Consider the following 14,582-nt stretch of genomic DNA (forward strand, 5'->3'; position numbering starts at 1 on the left):
CTGGATTGATCGGCAATGCAATCCTGGAAGAAGGCGGAGGCTGCAGAATGTCCGTTAACTCATGCTGCTGTTCAGGAACCTCCTCTGGATTAATTCTTAATTCACTGGCCATTCTTTTGAAAAGGTCTTGAAATTTTGAAAAGTCATCTGAAGATGACGGGGGAGGAGGAAGCAGGGCTTCGTCAGGCGTAACAACTGAGTCTACTGGGTTAGAGACCGGTTGTGCCTGATTCTGCACTTGTGATGGTGCTGTATGGTGACTGGCATCGGTGGCAGGTTCGTGAGCTTGTGGTGCTGGGCCGGTGTTGGGCCTGGTTGAGGTGGCGTAGTGAGTGTGGTCTCGAGGACAGGATGCCCACGGGGCCCAATATTGCCACTGTCGTGGGAAGGGCATAGGTGGTGCCATCCATGGGTTTACACAGCACAGGGCAGGATACTGAGAGTATGACGAGGTGATGTTTCTATGACCTCTATTAATTGGGGTCTGAGGATGAGACGCTTCATATGGTGAAAAATCCTCCTGGAGACCAGCTTCCTCCTCACTGGAGGAAGGCTGTTCGGACCCTGGCTGAGCATTTGGTGAGAAGCAGGCATTCAGTAAGGGTGACTGCAGAACGGGTGACACAAGCAGGTCACTTGACTGTGTAAATTGCAGTGCTGAAGCTCCTCTGTGTGGTGAGGGCTGTGCGAGAGGAATCTGCTGCGACAAAAAGTTCCTCTGCACCAGTGTCTTCAAAGTCGTTTGGCTGCCGGCCAGCTCAGCGGGTGCCGGGAGAGCGGTGATAGCCTGCGGGGCGTGAGGCACGTCCGCATGTGTCAGCACTGCTTCCACCATGGTGCCGAAAGGTGCCATCTGAGAGGCAGATAACTGGAAGCCTGAAGCCTCGGCACCGGAGCTCCATGCTACTGCCGCAGCCCCAGGCGGGTTTCGTGCAGCACTGGAGGAGCCCGGTGCGTCAAAACTGCTCAGCCAAGGGAGCGCTGGGAGGGAGGTGGTAGACCTGCTGGGAGAAGCCTTCTCCCGCGAAGCTTGCTTTGTGGGTGACAGAAGGTGATGTTTTTTTGAATTTTTCTTCATCTTCTTAGCGGCGGGGGGGCTGTGGTGTGGAGCAGAGCCGAAATTAGCACCTGGCTCTGAAGCTGACCTTAAGGATTTTTGCAGCAGGAGCAGCTTTAGCCTCAACTCCCTGTCCTTTCGTGCCCTAGACTCAAGTTTGCTGCAGTGGGCACATTTCTGGGGGATGTGAGACTCCCCCAAACATTTTATGCATTTTGAATGGCCATCAGACAGAGGGATGGTATCCTTACAATTAGAGCAGTGCTTAAAGCCTGGGGAGCCAGGAATGTCAGAAGCGGCTGCACTGACAGGAACTAAGAATTTTTTTTTTTTTTTTTTTTTTTAAAGAAACTAACACACTTCTGGTAACACTAATAACAACACTATTGGTAACAAACGAACTATCTAAAAGGGTAAGAGTAACAAGGGAGAAAAATGACAGGTTTCAGAGTAGCAGCTGTGTTAGTCTGTATCCGCAAAAAGAAAAGGAGTACTTGTGGCACCTGCTGAGCTTCGTCTCAGGCTGGGGACAATAGAGATGGAACTGAGGGGTATTCTGCATGCGTACTATTATTATGCTCTGCGCATGCGCGACTGGTACGAGTACTGCTGTAAAAATCTCCGAGCAAAGGCGCAGGGATGCACCAGCACCTAGAATGGAACACCCACAGGGACAGCTCTCAAAGAACACCACTGAAGCCCTGATAGAAAGCCAACTGAAATCAATGGGGATATTTCCATTGGCTTCAATGGGCGTTAGATCAAGCCCTAAGTAAGTCAGGGCTGCCAAACCTGCAAGAAACAGAAGTAGCAGCACTCCATCACTTGGTATTTGGAGCAAGCTGTTACCTTTGCAGCTTACTCCACAGCACCTGAAGAGGAAAGGTAACTTAAGCTTCTCAGGTTGCTTCTACAGCAAAATTTTTATATAGTGAAATGGAAAGTTAATCTGTTGTGGTGAACACATACACCATTTTTGTTAGCAGCCTGCTCTTGGTAGCTGAAAAGAGTCTTTACACGGACAGTAAGAAGCCAAAGGGAAAACCGATTAGGATGCTAGTCAGTTTTCCTCTCCATTCAGTCTGTGTGTAAAGTGCTGCAGTTCTGCCAACTCTGCCAAGACGGTGAAATAGAAAACCAGGGACAAAAGGAACAACAACAACAAAAAAAAGCATAAAGAAGCAGAAACGGAAGAAGTTAAAAAAAAAAAAAGGTATCAAACATGGCAAGGGAAAGAAAAGGGAGAAAGAAGGCAAAAAAGGTAAAAAAGAGAAAAAAGATAAGAGACAGGCATAAGTGTGTGGCTGTGTGCAGTTTATAAAAGAAAAAGAAAAAAATGCGAAGGAAAAATGTCTCACAATTTCCACAATTTGTCAAAAAATATTCCATATCTCAAGCCCTAAGTTATTACATATAAAACAAAAATACATATAAAACAAAAATACATCTAAACAAAAAACCTATGTCAAAAGAAAGTTAAGGTTTCAAAGTCCACCATTCAGAAGTTCAGTAAGATCAGAACAAAGGTTGCCTGTGCAGCCATAATTCCGCCCCCTTGTGCAAATGCATCATAAGACAATTTTTAATTACATGATCACTTCATATTTTTTTTCCCCACACAACCCCTTGTCAAAGTGTGCAGGGTTTTTTATAGCAAATACAAAAAACAAAAATTCCATAACGTGGTATCAGACTGACCCCAACGTGGGCCATCAGCAGAACTGGAACTGGCAGGAAATGAAGGGTAGGAATAAATGGTTAGTATTCATAAGGGAGAAAGGCAAATAGCGTGGTCTCCCAAGAATCGATATTGGGATCTGTGCTGTTCAACATCTTCAGAAATGATCTAGAAAAAGAGGTGAACAGTGAGGTGCAGAGGATATAAAATTACTCAAAGTTAAACACACACTTGGTCAGTGAGTTTCATGGATATTTGCTGACAGCAAAGGCACATTGGGACTCCATTCCCTCCTAAAATCTGGAATAATGTATCTAGTGGTTACAGATCCTCTTAGCCTACCTGTCTGTCTCCTTCTGCCTGTCTCCTGGAATGTCCCTCAACAGCATATCCCCTTCAGTTCTTGTCAGTCCCTCTTCTATTACTCTTTGCACATAACAGTCCCACTCTGCTCCTGTCCCTGCCTAGGCCACAGGTTCTCAATCTTTTGGGGCTCAGGATTCATTTGTAAACCTCGATGGCCTGTCATGATGCATTAAATAGCTTTAGTGCAAAACACATGTGGTTTACTAAATATTTCTTATCCACAATATACAACATCCACATCAACAAAACAAGTACTAAATAACTTCAACTTACACACCACAGTGGCAGCTCCTGCGGCTCCTGTCCATTGGAACTAGCTGGGCTAACCTCCTTGTTCCAGGCACTGTGACCTCTGGGGTTGCAGCACCCCTCAGGTTTGGACAAGCCCCTCTGACTCAGCACAACTTACTCAAATTTGCTCCCTCACCCTACATCATGCCAGCAGGACAACTGAGCCAAACCTGAGTAGCACTGCAACCTCATGCACAATATTGCAAAATGCCCCAAGTGGGGAGCAGAGCCCAGCCAGCCCCACATGTCAGGAGCTGCCACTGCAGAATGAACGAGGGGTAGGCTCTGCAACTCCCTCCCCAAAAACAGGACCTGCCCCGAGCTATCAACTCCCCAGGCCTCCTAAGCAACCCTCTGACACACATGCAACCTAATTTTGGGTCATGACTCCACAGGATCAGAAACCCTGGCCCAGACTGTACCAGTCTTGATACTCCTGTCCATCCCTCAAATATGTTGCTATTTCCCTTCTCTTATCCCCTGTACCTGTCCACCAACAGACTGCTCTTCCCCCTTGACTCTATTACTGAACCCCCTGAATTCAAGAAAGTTGGCTTCTGTCTCCTCCTTGCTGCCTAGTTTCCAACAGGGGGAGTATTGAGAACAAGAGAGAAAGTCTCCTTATTCTCAGCTCTGGTGCCCACAGTCACAGCAGTCATCAACAGCCAGGAGGAGCAACTGCAGGAAAAGTCCAGTTCAGCTCTGGGCAGGAACATGACAGTTCTGTAGATGTGGAGCATGCTTAATGGAGATGCAATGTCCAGAGAATTCTGCTGCCATTTTCTAACAAACCTCTTTGGAGCATGTGGAAATGGTAATTTTTAGAGGCTTATAATGTGGCTAAATTGGGGTGGATTTTCAAAAGAATAGGTAAAGACATTTCTCTGACCCTAGGTTATACCACCTACCATATTTCAAGTCCCTGCTCAAAAGCACAAGGTGCCATAACTTCTCAATGAAACAGCTGCAATAATTTTGTAACATTTGGCAAAACAATGTAATTTTTTCTAACCCTGTTCTCAATAATGGATGAACTGTTTTTGCTGCAGCTTTCCAAAAAAGTAGTATTTATGTCACACAAGATGACCTGAAAATTGGAAAGGGGAGGATAACAGTATGGAACCTGGGCAATTGCTACTGTGCATCATAATTACTGGGTAACTGACCTAAGTCAGCCAAATATGGCTAACAAAATGGACTTTACCCATGATATAGTGAAGTTAGTTGGAAGATTCACACTACTCACAGTTCTGGATTTTTACGTACCACAAATAATTGTAAGGGTTGCTCAGCAGGCAAAGGAGCAGAACTCTTTTTGATTTTCACAGAAACTTTAGCCTCTTCCTCTGACTGTTTTCCTTCTCCTTCTTCAGCATACTTTTTTCTTTTAACTTGACGATTTGATCTTCTCTTCTACAATACAGTAATATCAACATAATATTTTTACTGAAAATTCTTTCTAGCAAGAACTGCTTATATTGATTTTTTAAAAACAGTCATTCAGCTACACTACATATTACTATAGAAAATTTAGTGAGCCGTAATTTTGATAAGTGCACAAATTTAATGAAAAAAAAGTAACTGTATAAACAACAGGGTGGGGAGATTCTAAGCCAAATTTTGGACCTACAAATCTTGTTAATGTTTCTTTAAGTTATATATAATAAAAGTAGTTAAGTGGCTTTGTCTGTATTTACAGCTAAGAAACAAAACTGGAGTAATGTTTTCTGACTATTTAGGAACAAAATTCAAGTGAGAGCTATTTTGTTTCATGAATTCACTGTAATTTCTCCCACTAGTAATTTCATAAGGATAAATACAGAAGACCACTGTGTGCTATTAATCTATCTAAACCAATAACCTATAAAGTGAAGATTTACACAATATGCTAAAGTGAGTCCTCTATTAAATAAAAAGTCCTTTTTGTATAAACCGGTATTATGAAGACTCTCAGAAATTAAGAAAGGGAAGAGACCTATTAGATCATGCCAGTCATACTGCTGATAGTGTATGATTTTTATTAATTAATTAATTAATTATTTGTTTTAAACAAGTATACTGTCCATTCCATCATCTCCTCTATGGGTCTCGATCAAGGTTATTCTAGTATAACCAACATCAACTTTGAGATATCATACACATTTCAGCTTAATGTTTTTTTACTTTTTTAAAAAATCTCATTACTAGACTATCCCACTCGTATCCCACTCTTAACTCTCACTTTGGTGTTATAACTTTCAAATACTTGCAGATTTTACACATTTAACCATTTTAAGCTTAATGATAAAACCACCTTTACAGTCTCTTAATTATTTTGATGAGCTGATGACTAACAGGAGACTGGATAACAAAGGCAACAGCAATCAATAGAACGATTAACACAAAGTCTGACAACTGATTTGAAAACACTGATCTGTCTACAAAAATCTTTTATTTTGGGCAATGAATCAGCAGAAGTATAGAAATAAGACAGCTCTGCAACTCCATACATACTGGACTGAGCTATACAGCAAAGTAACTGAATCACACGGATTTACTCTGAATGAAGCACTCATTTACAGTAAGGTGTTTCTCTAATTAGCTAGCAATCAACAAGGCTCTACACCGAATATGGCAAGTGCCAAAAGCTGCTGCAGAACTTATACTACTGCATCAGAGTGAAAACTGACCAGTCTAGTCTGTTATCTGAAACATTAAAGCTATGAGCCACAGTGGAAGCAGGTGTTGGGGCAATTCATTAAGCAGAATAAGGTGTACAATAGTCCCTGACACACTTTTGCAGTAGGCAAGAGGCTCTTATCTATTTTAAGGGTTTTGTATAGAGCCCACCACCATAATAACTAAGCATATATAAAGTAAAGTATATTGAGGTCTCCTGTGGAATCCTTGGAGTCTTTCATAACTAGTAAAGTGAGAAGAACAGAATGTTTTACTTGCATTGAATTTATATTGTGGGAAGGGGAGGGTAATTTTTAAATGGGATTGGGGGGGGGGGGGGAGAAGATTGGTTTAAATATCTGATTATGGCAGGAATGTTCTCTCAAGAGGAAGACGGTGTGCCCAATGAGGAGGCTGAACTCCAAATTAATAAGAGGTTTCAGAGTAACAGCCGTGTTAGTCTGTATTTGCAAAAAGAAAAGGAGTACTTGTGGCACCTTAGAGACTAACCAATTTATTTGAGCATAAGCTTTCATGAGCTACAGCTCACTTCATCGATGAAGTGAAATCTTGGGTCGAGTGAAAATAATTATGCACAAGCCTATCGGAATGGAGCTCTGTCTGTCTGTATTAGGTGGTCGTTGTCAAAATGGGTTTTTTTTATGCACAGAGAAACCATAAATTTACAGATATCCAGATGCTACATCATAATTAATAAAACACAGTAGTCAGCTATCTCTGAAAGGAGGGCATTTCAGGAGAAAATGTAGGCAGTCATAGAAAAAATGTCAGCTTATCAGTATGAAAAAAAACTGGAGAGGGATTTAAAGAAGTTAAGAGAGCTAGATAAAAGGTCAACTGTTCAGTCAGACATATTTCAAATCCTAGAACACTTGCAATATAAAAAGAAACGGAATACTTGTGGCACCTTAGAGACTAACAAATTTATTTGGCTGTAGACAATGGATCGTGTGGTGTGGTCTGGATGAAAGCTGGAGGAATGTAGGTAAGTATAGCAATCAGTAGGTTTCCTGTAACCCAGGAACCTATCCTTGCAACAAAGCCCGTTGCCAACTGTGTCCACCTACCTATTCAGGGGACAACATCATAGGGCCTAATCACATCAGCCACACTATCACTACCGCTGCATAAAACAGAACTCCAGGTAGCTAACTACTATTACGACTGCTATTACCTGCTACAACTGACATGATACCACAGTAGCACTAATACAGTCAGTTTTAAGATCAACTGCTACTGACGCTACCGAGAGCATGGTCTCAGAGCATACTCAGCTCCATTTTTATTGGTTTTGAGTGGAAATAGCATTCTTCTTACACCGATTCTCACAGGCTACAAAGAACTTAGGTGACTTCCTAAATTCCTTGGATAGGATTTTCAAAAGTGCATAAGCAATTTAGGACTATAAGTCTCATTCAAAGTAACTTATGGACTTTTAAACCTCTTCTCTTCATCTTAACCAAACAAAATATTATCCAAAGCTAAGTGACTACAGTTTATAGAGATTAGCTACTTTTGTGCTCCAACTGGCAAGAGTTTTTCCTGACTGATGCATAAAGAGGCATATAATTCAGTCAGCAATGGAGTATCATCCTTCAGAAGACATTCAAAGAAGGTGCCTCTAAGTTCCAGAGTGCATGGTATTTAACAAGTTCAAAATTACCACACCATTGCAGGTACGCCTTGCAGTACAGCTACACTGAGAGTTTGGATCTTGCAATTTAATTGTCATACTACATCTTCATGGACACTGCATCAATTATAAGAAGCTATGGCAGTTCACCACTAGTACTACAAAAATTGAAGTAGAAAGATTCTAGGAAGGCGTGTTCATTCCAAATGGAATTGTACCACTTCATGCCGGTGGAAACCTCATCCATGAAGATGATGATCATATAGAAATAAATTTAGAGACCACTGATGGAAAGAGTATCTTCCATTCAATGGCTAGAGTGGTATTTCAAGAAGAGTCTACAGCAACCCAAACATCACAAGCAATACCACTGAAGTATGGGAGAGAACAGTTTCTTCTTCTCCCTTGAAAATCAGAGTCTCTTACACACTGTGCAGCATTTGAAAAATCTAGAACACTTCCACAAGCAACACGACTTGAAAACATTTTTGAGATAATCAACTCTGTAGGCAGAACAATCTTCTTGGCACAGAACTGTGTACAAGTCAAGGTAATGAAGACTCTGGTAACCCTTGCACTCTCGACAGAGATCATAATGATGAACAAGATGATGGATAATGAGGTTGACTAAAAATGTCACCAACCCTATTACATTTCAATTATACCTGTGCAGCAAATATATTATTAGAATTTGTTTTGCCCTTTAGATTGTTGTTGTGATGCTTTGAGGTCACAAAGAAATACAATTTTGTGTCTTGAAATAATACACAGAGTGATTAAACTAACAGAAACAAATGCAAATACTTCTAAGTGGTCATTTCAATGTGTTGATGGTGTTGTTGTTTATCCCTGTTTCTATGGTAACGGCACCACTAGATAGCTCCACATCATAGCTCATCTTAAAGGAGACATAATAGGCTTTCAAATGATGTATGAACTGCATGTGTATAGAGAGGGTACATTAGGCTGATCAAATTGGTGGCCTATCAGGATTCAATCCAAGTCAGGATTGCCTGCAAATCTAGCTGCTGCCACCTCAGAACTCCAAAGGCTGCCTCAAAGTTCCTCCTTTGTAAGGAGTCCTCTTTCCTATCTGTGGTGTCTTTTGGGAGGAAATTCCCTTTAGTAGCTACTGCAATGTTTTGAAGGATAAATGGAGGCGAGAACAGCTCCCTGTGTGCTTGAGGGATGGTTTCTTCAATGCGCTGAGAACTAGATTGAGGTTCCAAGGCAGAGTAAGCTATCTGACATGAGAAAAAAGGTTAAAATGAACCTTGAAGTCATAGAGTGTGAAAATACTGAAAACCCCTCAACAGTAAGTGAAAAGCTGTAAGACCAGCCAGGTGGACTTTGATGGAGCTCAGTGACAAGCTCAGGATTTTTGAATTCGAGTATATGAGTGAGATGCTAGGAGGGAGAAAATGCCCACTGGGTGCATCAGAAGTGGAACTGCTTCCACTTTTGCATGTAGGTCTTTCTCGTGAAAGGTTTCCTACTATTGAACAGCACATTCTGTTCTTTGAAAGAACAGTCCATTCTACACCCAAGAGTCATTGAGGAGCCAGGACCTGAGATGTAGTATGAAGAGGTGACAGGTTTCAGAGTAACAGCCGTGTTAGTCTGTATTTGCAAAAAGAAAAGGAGTACTTGTGACACCTTAGAGACTAACCAATTTATTTGAGCATAAGCTTTCGTGAGCTACAGCTCACTTCATCGGATGCATCCGATGAAGTGAGCTGTAGCTCACGAAAGCTTATGCTCAAATAAATTGGTTAGTCTCTAAGGTGCCACAAGTACTCCTTTTCTTTATGAAGAGGTGAGTCAATGTGCTCAATTCTTGGGTCAGTTGTTGTCAGAGGAAGGCAAAAATGTGGCTACAGAGATAGGCGAATCAGGTACAAGAACCATATCACTGCCTTGGCCAAGCTGGTGCTATGAAAATGATTACTGTTTGTTCAGGGGCCTTAAGAAGTAACAGTGTTGGAGGACAGGCATATAGCAGAATCTGAAGCAAAGGCATGAGGAATGCATTTCGTAAGGAGTTGCAGCTGCGTCCTGTTCCTGAGTAGGATCGTGGACATTTTGTGTTGGAGGGTGTTGCAAAGAGGTCTATTTCCAGAAAGTCCCAGGAAAGAAAAATCTTACATAGGAAAGGATTGCTCAACCTCCCATTCATGGTCCTGGAAGAAATGCCTGTTCAGTGTGTCTATGATGGTGTTCTGCAGACATAGTAGATGTACTGCTGTGATTTTGAATTAGTGGTTATGCACAAGTTAGAGAATTATTGCCTCTGTGCACAAGGACTTGGACAATTTATATAGTACATGATAACTGTTGTCTGTCATGACTCTGATCAGGTGGCCCTTGATCTCAGGTAGGATGTGGCTGCATCTGTACTGAACTGCTCTGAGCTAAGCTGACTGATGTGAAGAGCAGACTCCTAAGGAATCCATCTACCTTGCACCATGAGGTCCTCACGGTGGGCCCCCAGCCTACTACAGAGGAATCTGTGGTGATGATCTTTGTAATGGTATGGATGCAAGAATGGAACTCTCACGCAAACCTTTTGGGGATCCTTCCAACAACTGAGAGAGTTGAGAACTTTCTGAGTAACAGAGACACGCTTGAACATATGTTGTGCATACTGGGACAGTAGACAGTTCTGAGCCAGGCCTGAAGGCATCAGGAATGCAGTCTGGCATGAGGTGTTACGACTGTATAGGCTGCCACATGGTTCAGAAGCTGAAAGTAGGCCACTGCTATAGTTTCAGGGCCCACCAGAGATGAAGTTGGAGAGTGGCAAACTCATGTTTTTGTGGGAAATATGCCCTGGTGATTGTGGAGTCCAGGGTGGCCCCTATGAAGTTTGTGTGTTGGACAGATGTCATGGTAGACTTTTATGCATTGATTCAAAGGCCCAAGGAGTGGAAGAGACTAGAACTTTGTTGGTTGCTGACAACCTCAGGGAAGGAATGACCATTGAAGAACCGGTCGTCCAGATGGAGACGATAACTATTCCTATTTGCCGCAGATGGGCTGTGACAACAAAGCAGCTTTGTAAAGACTCCAGGTGGTCAGATGGCTGAAAGGAAGTATTCAATACTGATAGTGGCTGTTGCCGATGACAAACTGTAGGAAGTATCTGTGAGCTGGATGCACTACCATATACAAATATGCACCCTGAAGGCCAAAGGCCACAAATCACTCTCCTGGATCTAATGATGGTTTTATTGCTGCTATGGTTACCATCTTGAACTTTTGTATTTGAATAAATGTGTTCAGAGTCCAGGATTCGTCTCCATCCTCCTTTTTTCTTAGGTACCAGAAAGTACTAGAAGTAGAACTCTTTCCAGAAGAAAGAGAGGGTAAGTGGTTCAATTGCCCCCAGAGCAGAAGGGTTGTACCTCCTGGCTTCGAAGATCCTCAAAAGAGAGAGGGAGGAGACATAGTGGGTGAAGGGAATGGAGTTGAAATGAATGGCACAGCCTGATGTCATGACTTCTGGAATCCATGTGTCTGTTGTGATGTGCTTCCAAGAAAGATTGAAATAAAGATGATGTCTTGTAGGATGTCTAGTGGAGTGGTGCAGCATAAAATCCAGATTGTGAAATGACTCATGACAAAGATCAAAATGGTTGTTCAGAAGAAGTTGCCAACTGAGAGGTGGCAACAGATGGTCCTTTCTCATGGCATCTGGGCCTCTTTTTGGGTGGTTCTACAGTTCTCTGGGAAGTTTGGTAGGGAATCATCTGAGACGATTGGACTGTCTATGACCTGCTAAATTTTTTCTTGGTTGCCCAGCAATCAGAGGGTTGCTCTAGAATTCTTAATGAATGAAGAGATTCATCTGTATCATCACTGAAGAGCTTGGGGCCTTTGATTGGAAGTTCCTCCACTATATTCTGGACTTCCCTGGGGAAGGAGGGCTGCAGCCATAAAGTATGGTGGATAGCTAAGGCAGCTGCTGTACAATTAGAGGCTATATCAGCTGCATCCAACAAAGCTTGCAAAGAGGGTTTGGCAATCCTCTGACCTTCAGTGACAAGAGCCTGGAACTGGGTCCTTCTGGTTTTGTGGCAAAGAGAACTTGCTGAAATTTGTGGTGTCCTATTTAGTTACCCTGATTTGTAATGCGGCCAAAGAACAGCTTTTTGCAGAAAGTTCCACACACTCAAACTTCTTGTAGTGAAGATCAATCTGTTCTCTGTTTCTCTCATTTACAACATCATCCACTAGGGAATTCAGGATGGGGTGGAAAAAGAGATATTCTGAGCCACTGGCAGGTACACAGTATTTCTTGTCCACCCTCTTGCAAGTAAGCAGTATAGTGTCTGGTGTCTGCAATATTACTTGGGCTGGTAACAGAAAAACATCATTTCTAGGTAAGGCTATCTTACCTTTGGGAGAAGTGTGTAGGATATCTGCCAGGGCATGTTGTGGCTCCTGGGCCTCTTCCAAGGAGATTTATAAGAATTTGACTATCACCTTCAAGAGCTCTTGGAAGACTTCAACATCATTTGCAAAGGATGAGGGAAGAAGCTACCTGCCTTGTCTGGCGAGGAAGAGGAACTTGTTAGATGGTGCTGCCTTTTCTTCAACTTTTGAGGGTCATCTTGAGGAAGGTGGTCTTGAGGTACTGGTGACTGCACCTCTTGGCAGTTCCTCTTTTGTGAGGATACCTACTAAAGACAGTCTCCATACAGGACCCTAGGTTCCAGACGGCCCTTTGTGGTGGGTCCTAAGGGAAGGAGGAGGAACTCTAAAGGTACTCCTGCCATGGAGGTTGTCAAGTCAGTTGTCAACTGGTTCCTAGGGTCTCTTCCTTAGGATACACCTCAGAGAAGGTTCAAATGGGGTGCAACTTCTCTCATCTGTCAAGTCGCAGCTTATCTGGGGCTAGATTTTTTTTTTTCCAGCTAGTCCTTTGTATCTGGGAGGCCAAAAAATTTCTCCCAGTGAAGAACTTCCAGAACTGAAGAATATTCCTGCCCTACACTTGTTAACTGGAGGGCCTGGTTAGAGCCCATTTGCACTTTGGGGCACGATTACATAAGTATGTAAAATCTACCACTGAAAACCATCAGCAGATATGGATATTTTTATTTACTATGATGCAGTTTGTGCCATGAACACAGGATGGGTTTAGACGTTACAGGGATCACAACAGACAGGGAGGGAAAGGAAATAGGCAGAAATGGCTAAAAGGGACTACTAGAGGGAATACAGGATCAAGGTTGGTTGTTGATGGGAGGATACCGCGCACATCCCTATCAGTCTGAGCTCTTGTCCAAGAGCTTGTCTTGCCCCACTGGTTTATGAGGCAGAAACAGATAGTCAGAAAAAGAAAAATATGCTTCTTTTGTACAGCACAGCACACATTTAACTGCTGACAACTCCAGACAGTTTAACGCTTTCCTAGTTTGTCTGGTTCCTCCTTCTCCTATTCTTCCACTCGAGGCAAAGTTTTGGAAGCACTTCTAGCTAATTCTCCTCCAGCATCACCTGGATAATGAGAGCCCAGTAAGTTCTGTTCTTCCTTGGATGAGAAAAGTTTAGGCATTTCCTTGCACGGCCTGTGGCTACCTTGTAGATATACTTCACTGTAGGTTGCTGAAGAAATCTCTATCATTGCATTCAATGATGGAGGATTACCAAGAGGACTATACCTCTGCCTTCTACTTCTTTCTGGGCTTGCTTGACATTCTTGTGCAATTTGTGGTCTTGCAGCAACTCAGTGAAAAGGATTGACTCCTAGCAGGGAAGTTTTCAGGACAAAAATGCATAGCCTAGGTAGAAGATCAACGCTTAGGATCTGAGGACCTCCCAGCGCAGAATATTTTACATATTGCTTAATGTACTCCTGGTGACTAACTGTCCTGTGACAACAATTAATGGCCACAGACTAAGAAAAGAAAATGGCATTTAGTATACAACAAAGAGCTATAAATTAATAAAAACTGATGACATCACTACTTGGAATATTAAAATATCTGAAAAGCTGGTAGAGAATTCATTTTATTTACCATAGGTACTATTTAGAATAGCAGTATTTATCTCAATACTAAAACTAAACAGACTATCATCAGCTTAATATATGCCATCCTGTACAACAATTTTTCTTTTTAAAACTAACACCAGTGAGAATTTTCATCTAGATAAGGACTCCTCATCCTAGGATTGCTACATCTATGGTTTCACGCAAGCCTATGGTGTTTTTAACTTCCTTTTGTTAGGAGGTGTTTATACCCCTCAAAAATTTTGCTAGGCCTTGCCAGTCAAGCTATATAAAAAATAGGGCTGTCAAGTGATTAAAAAAATGAATCGCGATTAATTGCGCGATTAAAAAAAATTAATCACACTGTTAAACAATAACAGAATACCATTTATTTAATTAGTTTTGAATACTTTTAACATTTTCAAATATACTGATTTCAATAATACAGAATACAAAGTGTACAGTGCTCACTTTATATTTATTTTTTATTACAAATATTTGCACTGTAAAAAATCAAAAGAAATATCGGTAGTATTTTTCAATTCACCAAATGAAAGTACTGTAGTGCAATCTCTTTATCATGAAAGTTGAACTTACAAATGTAGAATTATGTACAAAAAGAAACTGCATTCAAAAATAAAAATGTAAAACTTTAGAACCTAAAAGTTCACTCGGTCCTACTTCTTGTTCAGCCAATCACTCAGATAAACAAGTTTATTTACATTTGCAGGAGATAATGCTGCCTGCTTCTTGTTTACAATATCACTTGAAAGTGAGAACAGGCATTTACATGGCATTGTTGTAGCTGGCACTGCAAGATATTGCCAGATGCACTAAAGATTCATATGTCCCTTCATGCTTCAACCACCATCCCAGAAGACAT

The 14,582-nt window shown here is 41.8% G+C and overlaps 1 protein-coding gene across 13 annotated transcripts in view; it reads right to left on the minus strand.

Moving 5' to 3' along the window:
• The window catches only part of CHD9 (chromodomain helicase DNA binding protein 9), a 182,004-nt gene that overhangs the window by 87,504 nt on the left and 79,918 nt on the right, over positions 1–14,582 (minus strand). For all 13 annotated transcript variants that reach the window (XM_037878254.2, XM_037878247.2, XM_037878257.2 and 10 more), the window contains one exon: positions 4,659–4,805. In XM_037878254.2, the coding sequence (XP_037734182.1) occupies positions 4,659–4,805 (147 nt within the window). The remainder of the gene's footprint in view (positions 1–4,658; positions 4,806–14,582) is intronic.

The sequence above is a fragment of the Chelonia mydas genome, chromosome 12, assembly GCF_015237465.2.
Source record: "Chelonia mydas isolate rCheMyd1 chromosome 12, rCheMyd1.pri.v2, whole genome shotgun sequence".
Taxonomy (NCBI): domain Eukaryota; kingdom Metazoa; phylum Chordata; order Testudines; family Cheloniidae; genus Chelonia; species Chelonia mydas.